An 18,835-nucleotide genomic window follows, 5' to 3' on the forward strand; every position below is an offset into this window, starting at 1 on the left:
AGAGGAGGGAAATTGCGGGAGAAGACAACCGATTTCCACTGAACTATACGGATAGTCGTGAGTGGATTACGTTTGTTTCACCTCTAATTGACGGTTACGAGCTCCAACGAAGTGCACCAACTTTAAATTATACTGGTCAGTAGAACATTTTGGTATTGTGTGCTATGTCTGCGGTGTTTAACTGTTTGCTTGTGAATATGTTGTGTAAATAAATATGCAATTGTTTTTGTCTAAACTGCGAATTCAAAACTCTGTCCGAGTCATTTAAATTAGCATCCCAAAACCGTAGTTATATTGTCCCTAGACAAAATGAAATGAGCCACATCATTGGTGGGAGGGCTACATACGCTCGCTTGATACTATTAATATCTTATTTGACAGGGTGTAAAAGTTCAATTAGCACACCGGTTGTACGTTTAGCTGTAAGCCTATAGCCTTGTAAAAGTTAGGTTACCAAGTCAGTTGAGTATTGAGCAGCATAACTTCTTATAATAAAAAAAAACGCGATCGTTTAAAAGTAATAGTATTAGACAATGAAACAACGTTTTTTCAGTCCTGGTCAGATGACACATTTTAAACCATATGCATTTTTACATGTATAATGTATACATTTACATTTTTTTTAAACAACTAGAGATCGGAATGACGTAATCACTTCCGGTTTCTGTGCCTCATCAGCTAGGAACCTCACCGCACGTCACTGCTGCACACATACCACCTGATTAAGACTTCCTATTATGCCACAATGGAACAAATGTAGAATTCTAAATATTTCAGCGTTTTAAACATGTCCTATTTCATTCATTCATTCATCATTGTTTTTTCAGGGAGAATTGACTGAGCACAGGGCTCTTTTGCAGCCATGCCCTGACTGAGGCTACAGAATACAGAAGAACAACAAATGAACAAACCATAACAAAACAAAACAGACAAAATAAATAAACAAAACACATTAAAAAACACAGAAATTAAGTATAAAAAAAATAACATAAAGTAAAAAAAATAAAATCAGAGAATCATTTAAAACAACAGCATTGAGGCACATCCTTAGCATCTAAAAGGCTCTTAAATTGGCTGACAGACAAAAACTTTTATTGAAGTCTAAGTTTTGTTCTGATTAGTATGTCTAATATGGAGTGTATGTATACCTCTTTATCCGTGCCTCGTACTCTGTCTTCTGCTTGAGCATCTCCTGCTTGAGGCTGGCCACCAGGCTGTGCAGGGCGCTGTGGTTGCTGGGCCCGTTGCTGTGGGCAAACGTTTCGCTGTTGTCGCTGCTGCTGGTGCCGCGGCTGCCTCGCCCGTTCCCGCTGCCCCCGCTGCTGTTGACCCGCTCGCCCACCAGCGCCAGCCCACCACCGCCCTCCTCCTGTGAGGGCCCATCCAGCATGGCGTCTTCAAAATGGGCCCCGTAGAAGTCCTGCTCGGGACAGGTGGTGGTGGACGAGCGGCATGAGGTGGAGTTGTCCGGCAGCGAGATCTCGCAGGAGGACGTGGACCAGGTGGCACTGTCCACACTCTGCTTGTCCTCGCAGCTGCTGCTCAGACAGGTCGACTGCGTCTGCGCATGCGTCTGCAGCAGCTGCACGTTGTCGTAGGTGGACAGTCGGTTCTGGCTGTTCTGCTCGCCGTCACGCGCCTTGCCCTCCCGCAGCGTCACGTTGGGCAGCCACAGCCCGCCTCGCCCGTTCAGCATGCCGTTCACCACCTCGCTGCTGGACACGCCCATGCGCACGGTGCCGCCCCCACTGGGCACTCCACTGGTGCCCATCTTGGTGCCGGTGGTCTTGAGGGCGCCGCTACGCCGCGGCTGCAGTCCGGAGCTACAGCTGGGCACCAGTGCCTGGCTCTTGTCCTGCGCCGCCTCTGCCGAGGAGGTGGAGGAGGAGCTGAAGGAGCCGTTGGTGACGATGCCGCTGCCCTTGCTGAAGGCCGGGTTCTTCTTGAGGGTGGGCGGGGGGCTGCGGGTCACCTCGAAGCGGCCGGCCGAGGTGAGGCAGTTGCGGGGACTGGCGGAGCGAGGGGAGCCGTTGTCCAGCGGTGAGCGCTGGGGGGAGTCCGGCGTTTCCCAGGCGCACTGCCTGATGGGTGCACTGTTGCCGGGAGGGCTGTTGTTGTTCTCCTTGTTGAGCAGCTGGCCGGCCGTGGGCCTGGGAGCCGTGGGCCTGCGCTGCTCGTTGTTGTTGTTGTTGCAGAGCTCCAGCGCCGTGGGACTGTCCTCCTCGTGAGGGAACAGCACGTCATACCCCCCGATCAACACAGCCATCAGCTGCTGCACCAGAACAGTACCTGCGCACAACACACACACACACACCAGCTGAGCATAGCGCCTCGGAACACACACACACACACACACACACACAAGCTGAGCATAGCACCTCTGACACACACACACACACACACACACACACATACACACAACACAGATGCTCTACACCAGAGGCAGGTACAGTCTAGTTCAGGAATTTTATGAAGGTGCACTACTTCAGCTGCGCTACTGAGACATAAAGCTGATCCATGTTTGTGCTAACGCTGCTTTAATGATTACCTCTGCTTAGTAGCGATAGTAAACTACACAGCTGAACAGCTGCCCTGAGCTCTTTTCCAGTGCCAAGTACGTCCAGTAAATATGTAAATATGTCTACTGTTTGTCATTCAAGATGAAACATCATCAATCATGTTGTCTGGTGTATTATAAGGAAAATGCACTTTTTAATGGTCGTATACAGGACTCTGGAATGTTGATGTTGATACAGTCGTAAATACTTTTTTTAATGGAGCACCTTACCTTCCATTATTGCCACAGGGTCCTCAATCTTTGGCCGTAAAATATTTGGCCCGAAGACAGTTGCCAGATTTTGCACACTCATTTTATTTACTCCAGAGTAGGACTGCACTTCATCTAGAAACCTGCCAAAACACCACACCAATAAGCTCAATTAACAAGAAACAACCAACACATTTTTGAAGAAAAAAAAAGCACATAAATGGCAAAACTCTCATTATAGAATGCTTATTTATAGTCACACAACTTTGTGCTTTTCAAAAGTTGTGTGCCTTTGATGAAATGCTGAGCGGTGAGTACCTGCATATGTACTTCAGCAGGTTGTAATTCACAGGAGGTAGACTTTCAACTTGGGTTTTTAGTTCCTTCATTCCCTGCAGACACAACGGCAAAAACACAAAAGACCTTTTCAATCATGCAGAAGATCCTGTCCAGCCAGAGAGGATGACCCATGAGGCCATTTTCCATTAGCTCATTTTAAAGAAAAAAATGTTTGTCAAAGGCTTACAAGCTTCATCAAAATCAATGAAATGCATTACACAAATGACTAATACTAATTGCAAATATTACTAATGGGCTTTTAAACATGCATTGTATATCCAATTGATTTGACTTTCTGTATCTATGTCGTTTATCTTTTTAGTGAAGGTCAATTTCATGTGTGACTACGATCGATTCTAATCTGAGCTTAATCAGCTTTCTCTTAAAATAGTTTTTTTAAGGTTTGATTTAAGTCAATGGGTACTTCCCCTGTGGTGCTCCCAGTTTCACTGTGTGCACAATGACCTCAGACAGATACAGAGGAAAGGCCATTTTTCAAGTAAATTAATTGATTGTCTTTACCCTTGGCTTCAGGCCAATTAGACGGCACAGTGACTATCTGCCTGATACAGAGATTGGCTTAAGGGGCCCAATGACAAGCACAGTTGGGAGAAGCCTAGTACAGTGGGCTGCTGCAGTAAAACCAATACGCTGCTTCTGTATGTTCTGTGGTCTATTTACTGTGAAACGGCTTGATGCTTGGAGGACAATTGGATGTGATTAAGACTGCTCGAGTAGAAGTTCAAGTTTGCTCTCCTTATAACGTCTATTTCACTTGTGTGTGCACATGTGCGTATTTGTGTTGTTTCAATCATCTGTGTGTGTGTGTGTGTGTGTGTGTGTGTGTGTGTGTGTGTGTGTTCACTGCGGGGGATTCAATTAAGGAGCTTTGAGTTGCTGAAAGACAAACATGGAGAGAATTCACTCTAGTGAGTGAAGGACTGCTGTACCAGACAGTATATTAAAAACCCACTCACGGTGTCCTGGTCCTTGCTGTGGAGCTTTGTGCAGGACAGGAACTCCTCATACTTGGCGAAAGGGATTACTGGCTCAGGAAGCTCCCTGAGGTAAAGCTTCAGCAGAGAGGCAACGGTGTGCACATCTGTATTACTGCAGGTTAGACAGAGAGAGAGAGAGAGATAGAGAGGGAGAGAGAGAGAGAGAGAGAGGGGAAAAAGAAAGATAGAGAAAATTGCAGTGAGTGAAAATAAAAGACAGAGAGAGAGTGAAAATGAAGCGAGTTGATGCAAGTGGATGGAGTGAGGAAGAAGGAGGGTGTCGGGGGGGAAGATGAAGCACCTGAGCTGAGTGAAGGGGGCGTTGGGGGCGGTCAGCGGTGTGAATATCAGTAGCCATAAGGGAAACCAACCCAACCCTAAATCAAGCTTGTGCTAAATGTGATCACATGTGGCTGGGCCGGCTCGCGGGGCTGTGATGGACGAGCCGTGCTCCTCACACCTCCTCACAGGCAGGATTTATGAGCACCTATCTCTCCGGGTGAGAGCCAGAGGGCGGGGAGCCCATTTTTTACCAGTCACCGTGTCATCAGGAAGGGACGGGGGATGGTACGGCAGAGCAGAGCTGACTGGCATAAGCCAATCTCAAAGCAGGGCTGTGCCTTTCACTCTCTCTCTCTCTCTCTCTTCTCCCCCCCCCCATTACTGCCTCTTTTCACTTCAGCTCCCTCCATCTCTCACTCTCTCACATTCAGGTTCTTTTGTCAGCTCATGTCCTTGGATCAGACTGCTTTTCACTATTTATTTGACCAGACCATGAAAAATATTCACTTGAATGAAACCACCTTTATATACAGCCTTGGTTTCAGGCCAGTGAGATCTGTGGTAAAGCTTTTCTTTATACTTTACACAACATTAACGTATTGTGTGCAGCAAGTTAAATGTGTCCCAAGCCTCCCCTCCCACGCAGAGCACAGAGAGTGTTCACAGACCTGTGGAATCTGATGCAAGCATCAATTAGTTTTGTCTTTTAGAATATGCGGGCTTGAAACACTAAATTGGCTCCTGTGAGGGGTCTGTCTGCACAGTCTCAAGAAATCTATTCATTCACTTTCATGCAACAGTCTTTTTTCCCCCCTGTAGATTCCCCCCCTGTCTAGTCTTTGTTCAGTGATCATTCAAAAGGCAAAAGTTGTAGATAATGATTAAGATGGTCTGGAAGATAACTTTTTAATAATCCCTGACGTGATACTCCATTCTGAAAGTAAGAAGTGGGGTTCAGAACGATCAACAAAACTATTCCAAAACATGACACGAATACCAGGCATTAGAAAAGTCCACACAAGCGCACACTTGTTCTCCCAGGCATTAGATCCCAAATCAGTGATGTCCTGGGATACAAGTTTCACCAGTGGGTTAAAATTCCAGCCAAGCCACTCAGCCTTTTCTTATAAGAGTAAGTATTGCTCTCTCTTTTCTGTCTTTGTGATTTCCCCCACTCACCATAGGTGACTCAGTGTCTCCCAGACTGGGATTAGAGATTTCTTACGCCAATAGGATTGATATGTGGAATTTCATTAGGGAGAAATAGGAATTAGGTTTTTGGTTAGGTTGGGAGTTAAGAGCACCGGAGCTCACAGTGTGTGAATGAAGGAGATGGCTCACCAATCAAACGAGGGCTTCTCTCCGCAGTCGAAGGCATCCTGGAGCTCCTTCACCAGGTTGGCCTGTCCTGGCAGGCGGAAGAGGCCCTCCTCCTGCAGGCCCCACTGCCGGATGAAGTCCACACACTGTTCAACCAGCATTGGGGCCATCTTGATCCCGTAGCGCTTCTCATACTTCACTGTCTCCTCAAGCTTCTGACCAAAGATCCCTGAAACACACACAAACATTAGATACTTCACCGCCTCCTCAAGCTTCTGACCAAAGATCCCTATAACACACACAATCTTTCAATACTTCACCGTCTCCTCAAGCTTCTGACAAAAGATCCCTAAAACACACACAATCATTCCAGCCTTCATTATCACATAGACATGTTCACTCGGATGGCTTCTCTCGTACCGACAGAGCCATGAGTACAATCTGATCTGTACAAATCTGTATGAAAAACTGGATGATTTGAGAAAATGACAGCTGCTTCAGCAAGTTCACCATAACAGGGTCGTAGGAGCAGAGAGAGCAGGTTTGACAGATTTTCAGAGTAAAAATACTGTTACATGTTAAACAAGTGGCAAACATGTTGTGCATCATCACTCTTATATCCATCAGAATAACCACATTTCAAGAAATCCTCACAGGCCATCAAAAATAAATGATTCCTCAAATAACCCAAATGATTAGCCTGTTTACACTTGCAGAGCTAGGGCCCTATTTTAACAATCAGAAACGCAAGTAGGACAGCGCCAAACGCAAGAAGCTGTGTGGGCGGCTCTATGGCGCATTTGCTATTATAACGGCGGAAAAAACACACTTGCGTCCGGCGCAAATGTCAAATGGATTGGTCCAAACGAGGTTACTCAGCCATAGGTGTGGTTTGGGCGTAATATGCAATAAACCAATCAGAGCGTCATCTCACATTCCCTTTTAGAGCGAGGAGCGCATATTCCAGAGCGGCTTGTTATTATAATGGCGGAATTACCTGGAGGAAGACAGGAGAGGCCACCAGAACGTGTGTTACCAGAAACAATCACGGCAATATTTTCCCATGCTTGTTTGGAGAAATGTTTCTACTTTTCATTTCTCGTTTGTATTTTTTCAGTTACTAGCATTCGTTTGTTGGTGGCAACATATTTGAAATAAAAGTCACAAAAACATACTTTTCGAGGTTTTGGGTTCACCCTCACTGTATCACTAGGTTATGTATGCATGGTAATAATATTGCAATTTGCTCAAGCAATACTCTGGAGATGGCAATGGTTTCCTTACCTCATTATAGAGGAAGTAGCGCTTCTGTCAGGTGAGCTCTCCTCTCTCGTGCATTTGGGTTTAATGGCATCGGCACATGCAGTTCAACCTCACGTTTTCTAAAGTCCTCTAATCTATCCTCATTTATGTCATTGACACATCCATGATTCATGGCAATGTTGTGTAAAACAAAACCTGCCACAAAGAATGCTGCGACTTTTTGAGGACTGTACTGTAAAGTACCACCTGACCCATACTTCTCCCAGAACGCCTGCTTAGCCCTCTCCTGGGTGTGCGCAATGGACAAAAATTACGATTAACCGCAATTTAACTGGTACGTCAGCGAGTAAGTTTACAAGGTTACAACCGCCATTACAATTAACCTGAATCATTTGGGTCAATGTGTACGCTAGATGTATGCCTATTTTTAAAATATCTTGGATATGGATATCACAATGATTTCCTCATGTGGTAAATACTTTATTTTCCTTGTAATTATATATGGCTTGCCAAAAAATTTGTGTAAATCTCTCGTGTAGACGAGAGAAGTAAAGTGTAGCCTATGGGTCCTACTGTGCGGCCAAGCACGCGCCCTTAAAATAGCGTCTGAATACGCGCCACAGACTCTACACAATGCGCCTCTGACATTAGACTAGGTTTTCTCTGGTCTACGGCGCACTGTTGTTTTGAAACTGCAAGATACCACCATGGAAGACTTGCGCCTGAGAAACGCCTTCTCTGTTCCGCCCCGCCCATTTCGGCGCAAATTCATTTCGACGCGCGCCTTTGGAGGGAAAATCCCGCTGTTCACCAGGTGCAAAATAGGAGTGATACATGCGTCGGTGACAATGTCAATTGCGCTGGGTGCAAGATAGGGCCCCTAGTGTTAACATGAAAATATGTTAATCACACCTACACACACAGACAGACACAGACACAGACACAGACACAGACACAGACACAGACACAGACACAGACACAGACACAGACACAGACACAGACACAGACACACACGCACACACACACTGTTACGACCCCCTGCGCCCCTGCAGACATTGCAGTGGCCATGCGTGGCCTGCAGGCAACCGTGGGGATGACGAGTGCCATTGATGGACTGATTATTCACACCTGTATGGACTGAATAAATATGCGTATATTTTTCTGTCTCTTCTTCAGAAGCAGGGTGCTGCCTTGTAAGCAGGACTGGTGGAGAAGGATGCCATGCTGCAGGAGCAAGCAGCTGAATACTCTTCACTACAGGCTGAGCTTCAACAGCATAAAGACTATGCATCAAAACCTCAGGGAGAATGCTCAGGCTTAAAGCGGGACCTTGAAGGAAAAGAGGCCACACTCAGATCCATGACTCAGGAGTGCCAAAGCCAAACAGAGGAGCTGCACCAAAGGAATGAGTTGGTGGTTTCTCTTAACAATCATTTGGACACTATTAGTGAAAGGAATGTAAAGCTGGAGTCTGATAATATCAGTTTGAAATCCTCACTAGATATTTATGTGACAGATAACGGTAAATTAAAAAAGTAGTGGCTCAGCGACATGCTGAAGTCCAGGTATTGACAACCTCATTGTTGATGCTCTTTCTGGAGCTCAAATAATTTGTATTGTGACCTGTTGTCTTCTTCTTCCTACTCCTCTAGTTTCCTAAGGCCCTGGATGCTGGGGGACTGGAGATTGTGCAGGGTCACAGATGGTCTTTTGTGTTTTTTAGGTTTCCACGGGAAACCTCTTATGGGGGGAGGTGTTACGACCCCCTGCGCCCCTGCAGACATCGCAGTGGCCATGCGAGGCCTGCAGGCAACGAGTGACGAGTGCCATTGATGGACTGATTATCCACACCTGGGGAGGTGTGGAGTATAAAGCACCAGTGGACACCTGTCTCTCTCTCTCGTTCTCTCGAGCTGACAATGCCAGCTACAGACATAACCTCTAGACACGTCGCCAATTGAGTTTATGATATTTGTATGGACTGAATAAATACGCGTATATTTTTGTAAGAAACCGTTGTTGTCTGCCTCCAAATGTTATTGCTTCGGTCATGAGCCGGCCGAAGCGTAACACACACACACACACACACACACACACACACACACACAAGGACAGTATGAGAGATATGTGAAATAGATTGTTGCTTCTGGGGGGAAAATGAATAAAAAATGATTTGTTAACTCCTTTTTTTCTAATTTTGACAGATTTCTTGTGTGGACTAAAGATCACAACGTCAACACCCAACTTTTTTGAGTAAAATGTCTACATTGAATTATGAATCCTTGGCAACAGAAGAGGATTACTGAATATATTCCATCATAATTAGCATTACACAGGAAGTCAATAATATTCACACATTTGTCAGGGTAATTTTCTTATGTGCCATCATTGATTCTGCCAAAGTCCTTCAACACATAATCTGGAGCTCTAAACCTGGTAATGGCCAAAGCTCATTCATATGAAGCTCATTCAGTGCACTGACTGCTGTTTAGGATAAAAGCATCAGCTACACAATGAATCGTAAGCTAATGTACTGTAGCACTTGCCACTCCAGAGCACTCCTCCAGCTTTTGGATTAGTGTGAAATCATGCAGAAAGGCCAATGGGGAGAAAAAGACACTTCCTTGTAACTGCGGTGCAGACAGAAAAAAAACTGGGACTTGAGGAAAAAAACAATACATTCCAAGGAACATCAAAGCGAACAGAGTGAGGATAAGGGGGTCTGACTTACGGATCTAAATATAACGGCTGTTTGACGTTTCCCTCTGCGCCTGCCTGCCATGATTCGGGGCAGTGAGCGGGAGGATCTGTATGCCCACAGTCGGACCGATTAAAATCTGACTTCCTGCTTTAACCCCCTGTTTCACCCCCTCTGGCCTTTTGTCTGTCCAACTCCGTTCAAACAGGCCCCAGAGGAGAAAAAAAGTATGATTCACATTTTGGGGGGACTCATGTGGCTGGCATACAAGAGGGGATTAAGGCAGCCGTCCTGCAAGCACCGGATCTGCATAACTTTCCGGTTCTCGGACACAGACAAACGCAGCACATGTGGTACGATATGGTACAAATCCAAATAAGCCTCAGGGATGGGGTGATTCAAAATGTGTCTCACACCAACAGGCTTCGATGTTGTTTGTTATTTCCCTGTGTATTCCTCTTGTGCACTACCTGCATAACTTACATAGAACTAGAAGATGCTAAAGAGAATAGTGCCATCTTGCTCCCATTGATCTGTAAAGGTGGGTTTTCAACAATGATTCCACCATGACCCTGATGAAATGTACTCACCCCTTCTGCAGCCAACACAACTTCTGATTTTCCGATAGATCCTTCGATTGATAAAGTTCTGATATGCCAGAGTGCCAGAGACGCTCGTCTTAAAGTCTCTGTGTTCTAACATCTGCAGTGGCCTGAGTGATGCTCCAGATCTCTCAGGATGTGGCCCTGGCTGGTGGAACTGGCAGGAAACGGTGACAAACACATTCACCAGCACACCACAGTCACTTAGCCAAAGCTTGTGTCATTGTGTTCGCAGACTGAATGACAGCGGCAACATTGCAGACACTCTGGAGAGCAATCTAACCCTGGGAACGTCTCCTGCTCTCTGTGTCTCACTGCGTCCAGGGACTCACTGCACTTTCATGTTTCAGAGCTTGTTTAAACAGATTTCGGTTAGCACTTAAAGGTTAACATTCCTTTGGTAATCTGAGACAGGGACGTGTAAACATAAAGCCTTATCCTATTTTGTTGAGCTGCAAGTATCTATCACCTATTCCTGTGAGTGTCAGTGTATCAAATAAATATGCTAAATTGACCAGATGAAAGCAAACATTTCCCACCCTTCCAAAAAAATGTGAAAGAAACCCCAACTTGAAAAAAAAAAAACATCCTCAGTCCTGGTCAGATAAGATTCAGCATCCTACGATTCTGGTCTGACGATGAGTCGTTTTTCCTGAAAGTCAGACGTGGCCTGCTGCTTCCTCTAAGTCGTGCTGTCCTATGGACAGTCCAAGCAAAGGACAAGATGGTACTGGTATGGCTCCAAGTTTTGTCATGTCTCTCTGTACTGATGCTCAGGGACTATGATGACCATCAGCCTTTAGTCTTCAGTCCTCATCTGTTGTAGGGAACCGTCGTCTCCGATCTTCTGCTCCTCTCTGTGAGAGCAAAACATTCCTCCCAGAATGAGGACACATACATACTCGCATGACTCTCACCCTTCTAATCTGTGAAAGCAAGTCTAGACTGAGGGGGTGAAAGAGAAACTCTGGCAGGCGCGTTTTATCCAGAGGAGGCAGAAGGCGGAGGAAGAGGAGGTGGAGGAGGAGGAGGAGGAGGAGGAGAACTGGAGGTCTGGCAGGCCAGCACTCGGCAGAATGATTTGACCCTGTGGTATTGTGTAAAGGTTATGGCTAAGCCAAGCCCCCTACTACTCCGGGCGGATGCTGGCAAAGCTCTTAAGCCTTTAGAGTTAGCATTTGATGAGGCTACTCTCAAGTCAGCCATAACTCCTCAACTCATAGTGCAGCCATTCTGTGTGAAAAGTAAATCCAGGGCACAGTACTCCCTTATGAATATCCAGAGTCAAGTCTTCAACCATGTCCCATTCATTTTTAATTTTTTATAACACAGACAAACCCACTAACATACAGCACATAGTGAACAATGAGATGGCACATTCTCTGTAATAAGAGGCAGATCATATTTAATTCATAATAACAATAGGTCAATATATCATACTCAAATAACAATGTCACCACCCCAAAATAAAAAACGGATAACAATAAATGAAGGTTGCCAACCAAGCCTGTTATTCATCCCTTGGATGTTTTGAGTTGTGAACACTATGTCCTTTTTTCAGCTTCTTTGAAAAGATTAAAGATGTCAACAACAGCAAATATAAGGCAGGATAATGATGCTTGCTAGCATTACAAGGGGGCGGTATGCTGTGGGCAGGAAGCAGCAACCCAGAGTTAGAACTATAGCAGACTCTTGTACTGGTCAAGGTCAACTGAGAGGAGGGCCTGTGGATATTTGGAGACTATTAACATTCCATTGTGTGCTGTGGAGGCAACACGGCCCTCAGTCAGGGGTATCGAATGAGGCCACTTCAGAAACTTTCAAGTCAATACTCAATTAAATATGAGGAAGTCTGTTTTCTAAAGGTCAGCGAAGTACACAGGAAAAGAAAAGAAATCAGGAAAAAGACAAGAAAATTATTAAAGGTGCAATGTTTAGGATTTAGCGGAATCTATTAGCAGCCATGGATTCATATTTTCATATTCATACTTATTAGTTTATAATCACTGGCAACTACAAATCGTTGTGTTTTAGTTAGCTTGTTAGCTATGAGCCCTTCATATCTACATGGTGACAGGTCATCTTCCACCATGTTTTCTACAGCAGCCCAGTACAGACAACACTGGCTCTAGAAAGGGCCTTTCACATGTTTTATCACTCACTAAATTCAATTTCTAAACATCTATCTAACGCAACCTCATGACTTGACATATTCTGGCTACTCAATGTGGTTGTAGACGATGGCATGATTCTGGAGATAGCTACTGGCACTTGATGGCCACGGTCAGTTAACTCTCCATTAAGTGCTAATGAATAAATACATGTAATTATCCAGTGGAGAGATTGTGCCGTGTGGTAATCAGTGGAGCATTGTGTGGCTGAGTAGGTGATGGGGACGTGGCTGCAGGCTGCAGGCTGTGAATCTAAGCATTGAGGGCCACAGGTGTGCAGAGGCTGGGTGGCCCTTCAGCACAATGGAAACTGGAGAGCTGTGGTATTGTCCACTGCTGACTCAGAGGTGGCCTTTGACCTGAGAATAGGTCAGCGGAACTTCACTTTCAGGGCCAAAAAGAACCCTCCAGGCACTTGTTGCCTTAAAAATGCACCCTACTGCGACCCTGTGAGAAAGTCCCCTTTTCACCACACACACACTCACATACACACACACACAATCCATGGAGGCACTGTGTATAGTGAGTGTCTGGAATGTTGGCGATAAAGGCTGTGTGGTAAAAGGTTTTAACTTCATGCAGTCATTATCTCCTCTCAAATTCTCTGAAATGTCTGCTTTAACACTCTCAGAGAGCCTGAAGCCTAGTCTGTGATGGAGAGAGGGAGCTGTGGATATGGTTACTGGGTCAGGGGAGAAAGCACTACGGGACCGGAGTGCTTCTCTTTTAATAGCCTTAAAACACCACACGGTTCTTCTTGGTCAGAAACGGGGGTCTGGGTGATAGGGTCTCTCCATTTCTCTTCCATCTCAGCAGAGCCTCAATCCTAATTTATTTAAGGCTCCAGGGCACTGATTGTTCAGCAGAGTCCCAGTACATGACACCCGTCATCCGATACGTCAGCCTGCACCCAGCACCCAGAAAATGAGGCCAATCCAGACCAGCCAGAGGAGCTTAGTGGGGAGCCAGCCTCTCTGTCAAACTATGGTGTCTTTTGAGGAGCAATCAGCTCCAATATACGTCAAACCTGCCTCTCCACAAACAGTTGGGCCTGCGCGCTCACTCACTCTGTTGTGTTCAAACCACATGCCCTCCCCTGCCAGTGAGACAGTGGCCACTGATGAGTGATCAGGGTCACTGATAAAGAACTTCACCCTACAGAGTTGTCCACAAGCAACCAGTTACGCAGGTCAGCATAGAGGCACATGTACCTCCTTTAAACATTCCTCAAAACACCTTTCCAAAAATAACTTGTGTGTACTACATTAACATTGTCCATGACCATACTTATCATGTGTTAAAAAAAAGGTTGATTTCCACCATAGGCTTAGTTTGTTCAAATAGCAGAAGAAAGAGTGAGACAAAAAGAAAAATGTCTGTGTTCTATCTTGCCTCTTGTTTTGTCTGTTTATGGAGAGCTTTGCTTTAAGCTGTGTACTCACCTCCCCCAAAGGGTGCCCAGATGACCCTGCGGATAGACTTCACCCAATCCTCCATGTCATTCTGGGTGCTGGCCATAAGGAGATATGTCTCATGGTTTGCTGTCATCCGCTCCCTGTCGCCCCCTGCAAAAAAAAGAGTGAACTTCATGATATAACAGCAATGGTCTACTTCAAACAGCCAGAGGGGCTACTAACACACCACCAAAGTCCCTTTCTGTCCATTCGTTTGACCACCAAAGCACTGAGATTTCTCTAGATTCTTGCGTCATCAGCACATTGGACTGGCTGTAATAACAAGGTCAGGAGTAGTAAATGCCTGTGTGCCATAAAAGCCCAGGGTGGCCCTCACAACGTGTGATTACTGCACATCTCAGGGTGGTCATTTACACCCTGGCCTGGGTGGAGGTGTGGAGTGAGGGAGAGAGAGAGAGAGAGAGAGATAGGGAGAGAGAGAGAGAGGGAGAGCGCGAGCAAGAGAGGCACTGAGGAAAAGCTCAAGCCTGCAGACAAAACAGATTTATGGTGTTGAGCCTCCAGCAGTGCCTGGGTATCTGTGAGATGATCACATCAGCCAATTAGTCTGCTGCCAGGGCTTCAGGTGCTGAGACATCCCCCTCTCCCTCCCCCTCCCCCGCCACCTCCCGCTCCCACGCCACCTCCACCTCCTAAGGGCTCATCTCTCAGCAGCTCAACAGGCACTGCTCAGACAGCAGGAGACTCCACACACAGTAGATCAAAGTGCCACACACACACAAACACAAACTGTCTGAGTGTGCTGGGGTGAAAAGGGCAGAACTAACAGTAGAAAAAAGAGGCCCAAAAAGGCGTCTGTCTTCATTAACAGACTGGATGTGTGGGGCTGGTATTACTAGAGGATGTTTTCATTCTTCACAAATAGTCCACTCAGTGGTCTTCCGGAGAGATCCGACTGCATAGGAAAGGCTGGGTCCATAGCCAATGGCTAAATGATTACATACACAAGTTAAATTATTCATGACTATCAGCTCGACATCTCTGCCACGTTTCCAGAGAGTGTTCTCCATCCTCTTCATTGATTTAGTCTTCTATGAGATCAGCGTGTAAGCCATTAAAGATGTATTTACAGACTGCTATGAGACCGAGCAGCTGGTAGGCATTCAGTAGAACAACTACAGATGAGGCACTGGTTAATGAACTTTGGTGGTTGAAAAAAAAAGAAAAACCATAGACACAGTGATAAGCAAAGAGAACAGCAACTGAAATATGAGGTTTATTAAAGTTTCATTTGTTATTGACACTGCCAGTTATTGACTGTTTTGGACCACTGTGAGGTCAGAACCTGCCAATCAAACTTAAGTGTCCTAAGATGCGTCATCACAAATACAGAATACCATTTGGGTAAATACCGCATGCTTACGGGTAAGGGAACTGATCCTACAAAAAGAGACAGACGGTGCAGATAGATGTAGAGATAGATAAGCAAATAAACGAATAACAATGCGGAGGACGTTTGAGCCTTGGAGACATCTCACAAGAGTTCAAATCCACAGAGGTTCATGGTTAGGGGAAGTCCCAAGGGGAAGTTTCCATGTACATGTGGTTTAGGTACTAACCCGGATAAGTAAGGGTAAGTGGTAAACCTCCTAATTGTTTGGAAGCCATAGGGCTCTTCTCAGTACCGGTTCTTTCAATACGCACACTACGCACGTTGCGTAGGGCCCCGCAAATGTATTATTTATAATAAAGGCCCCGTGGGGGGAAAAAAAAGACGTGACAACGTAACTGTCCGTCGCGGACGTCAGATAGCTACCCATGCGCATCATTGCATCATCAGTGTAGAAAGATGAAGCGGAGCTATCCCTCGGGGAATGAAAAAAGGAAGGAACTTGAAAATGAACTGCGGGAGCAGCAGTCAGGTAAAGCCTTTAACTCTCCTCTCCTGGAGGGAGAGAGGGAGGGACAGTCCGTGTTAGACCTACATCAACAGGGCGGTGAGCCCTTGAGGATCCCCGGTCTCTGTGTGCGTCTTGCTAGCTTCTATAATTTTAGTTGTAGCCTTGTATAGTTACAACTGCACTTAACAAAATGGAAAGTAATGGATACATATTGACTAAGATTGAAGTTTGTTTGCTTGGATAGCCCACAGGCAAATATAGACGCAGATACGATTTATTCTTGGTGAATAAATAAAACTTGTGAAATATTATGACAATGGTGCTAAATAATAAACACTTATTAATAGAGTGAGATCATACCGAGAAATATCAAACTGTTGCTTGAAGTATTGGTTTGATGTTTCGAGGTTAGTACGTTGTTTATTATGGCATTTTACTCTCCTTTCATTTTATAAAGACACGGTCATTGTAAATCGAAAACATGTCGTTTTGTTAAGCTCAAGTCTTCTCACGACTCAATTTGTTTGCCTAGCAACCACTTCAACAGAAAATGGACAATATGGATCTGCTAAATAAGGTGGCGATATGCAATATATTTAAAGGGGGGATGAGTGGAAGCCCTGGGTGTCAGGTGCGACGGTTGAACATTTTGGGGGTTCAGTTAGGAGGGCCCCTTGGCAGAATTTTGCCTAGGGCCCCATGGAGGTCTGAACCGGCTCTGGCTCTTCTATTAGGAGGTTTACCACTTACTCTGAGTTCATTTATCTGGGTTACTCACTTAATCACATAGTTGGAATACCCACCCCCTCCCCCAAGTGGTGTAGGTGATGTTAGCGAGGGCTGTGAATCTTATTTCACACTATGGAACTGAGTGAATTAATGACCATATGCTGGAGGTTCTCCTCTTTTAAAACCTCTTAATTTCTCAGACACAGACCTTCACCCAAATGACCCCCCCCCCCGACACACACACACACACACACACACACACACACACACACACACACACACACACACACACACACACACACACATCATCAGTTACAGAAGATCGGGCATAACAAAACAAATCACAGATGCCGGCCCTATCAGAATGTATTGGTGAGCAGAACTAACGAGGCCCTCCACATACAAACCCGATTCCAAAAAAGTTGGGACACTGTACAGATTGTGAATAAAAAAGGAATGCAATAATTTACAAATCTCATAAACTTATATTGTTTTCACAATAGAATATAGATAACATATCAATTGTTGAAAGTGAGACATTTTGAAATGTCATGCCAATTATTGGCTCATTTGGGATTTCATGAGAGCTACATATACCAAAAAAGTTGGGACAGGTAAAGATAAGAGGCTGGAAAAGTTAAATGCACATATAAGGAACAGCTGGGGGACCAATTTGCAACTTGTTAGGTCAATTGGCAACATAATTGGGTATAAAAAGAGCCTCTCAGAGTGTCAATGTCTCTCAGAAGTCAAGATGGGCAGAGGATCACCAATTCCCCCAATGCTGCGGCAAAAAATAGTGGATCAATATCAGAAAGGAGTTTCTCAAAGGAAAAATAGCAAAGAGTTTGAAGTTAACATCATCTACAGTGCATAATATCATCCAAAGATTCAGAGAATCTGGAACAATCTCTGTGCGTAAGGGTCAAGGCCGGAAAACCATACTGGATGCCCGTGATCTTCGGGCCCTTAGACGCCACTGCATCACAAACATGAATGCTACTGTAATGGAAATCACGAAATGGGCTCAGGAATACTTCCAGAAAACATTGTCAGTGAACACAATCCACCGTGCCATTCGCCGTTGCCGGCTGAAACTCTATAGATCAAAAAAGAAGCCATATCTAAACATGATCCAGAAGTGCAGGCGTGTTCTCTGGGCCAAGGCTCATTTAAAATGGACTGTGGCAAAGTGGAAAACTGTTCTGTGGTCAGACGAATCCAAATTTGAAGTTCTTTTTGGAAAACTGGGACGCCATGTCATCCGGACTAAAGAGGACAAGGACAACCCAAGTTGTTATCAGCGCTCAGTTCAGAAGCCTGCATCTCTGATGGTATGGGGTTCCATGAGTGTGTGTGGCATGGGCAGCTTACACATCTGGAAAGGCACCATCAATGCTGAAAGGTTATGTCCAAGTTCTAGAACAACACATGCTCCCATCCAGACGTCGTCTCTTTCAGGGAAGACCTTGCATTTTCCAACAAGACAATGCCAGACCACATACTGCATCAATTACAATATCATGGCTGCGTAGAAGAAGGATCCGGGTACTGAAATGGGCAGCCTGCAGTCCAGATCTTTCACCCATTGAAAACATTTGGCGCATCATAAAGAGGAAGATGCGACAAAGAAGACCTAAGACAGTTGAGCAACTAGAAGCCTGTATTAGACAAGAATGGGAGAACATTCCTATTCCTAAACTTGAGCAACTTGTCTCCTCAGTTCCCAGACGTCTGCAGACAGTTATAAAAAGAAGAGGGGATGCCACACAGTGGTAAACATGACCTTGTCCCAACTTTTTTGAGATGTGTTGATGCCATGAAATTTGAAATCAACTTATTTTTCCCTTAAAATGATACATTTTCTTAGTTCAAACATTTGATATGTCATCTATGTTGTATTCTGAATAAAATAATGAAATTTGAAACTTCCACATCATTGCATTCTGTTTTAATTCACAATTTGTACTGTGTCCCAACTTTTTTGGAATCGGGTTTGTAGATCCACATGTCTCCTCTGTCCACCTCCCCATGGAGAGCCACTGCGCTGACGGCTAACGAGACAGCAGTGGCATCAGAAGGAGGCTGAGGCAGACGGAGTGAGGACTCTGTGTAAACAGACAGACAGACTGTGAGAGCTGCTAAGGCAAGGTGATTTATCAGTTCTGATGAGGAGGAACAGGGGAGGAAAATAACGAACGGATGAGCAGCTGCTGTTATTTGGACAGGAAAAAACGCACTTCTCGTGTGCCTGTGCTCTGACTACACAGGCATCATTATTCCAAGAGGCACAAAAATCGAATCATTTGTTGTGTTGCTGAATTTTCTTGCCAGCATGACACTAAACAAC

The 18,835-nt window shown here is 45.2% G+C and overlaps 1 protein-coding gene across 4 annotated transcripts in view; it reads right to left on the minus strand.

Annotated features, from left to right (window-relative positions):
• Positions 1-18,835, minus strand: part of arhgap24 (Rho GTPase activating protein 24) — a 115,129-nt gene that overhangs the window by 2,027 nt on the left and 94,267 nt on the right. For all 4 annotated transcript variants that reach the window (XM_080847188.1, XM_080847190.1, XM_080847189.1 and 1 more), the window contains 6 exons: positions 13,883-14,005; positions 5,728-5,935; positions 4,084-4,216; positions 3,086-3,159; positions 2,789-2,910; positions 1,149-2,289 (listed from right to left, as the gene is read on the minus strand). In XM_080847188.1, the coding sequence (XP_080703314.1) occupies positions 1,149-2,289; positions 2,789-2,910; positions 3,086-3,159; positions 4,084-4,216; positions 5,728-5,935; positions 13,883-14,005 (1,801 nt within the window). The remainder of the gene's footprint in view (positions 1-1,148; positions 2,290-2,788; positions 2,911-3,085; positions 3,160-4,083; positions 4,217-5,727; positions 5,936-13,882; positions 14,006-18,835) is intronic.

The sequence above is a fragment of the Sprattus sprattus genome, assembly GCF_963457725.1.
Source record: "Sprattus sprattus genome assembly, chromosome: 11".
Lineage (NCBI taxonomy): Eukaryota > Metazoa > Chordata > Actinopteri > Clupeiformes > Clupeidae > Sprattus > Sprattus sprattus.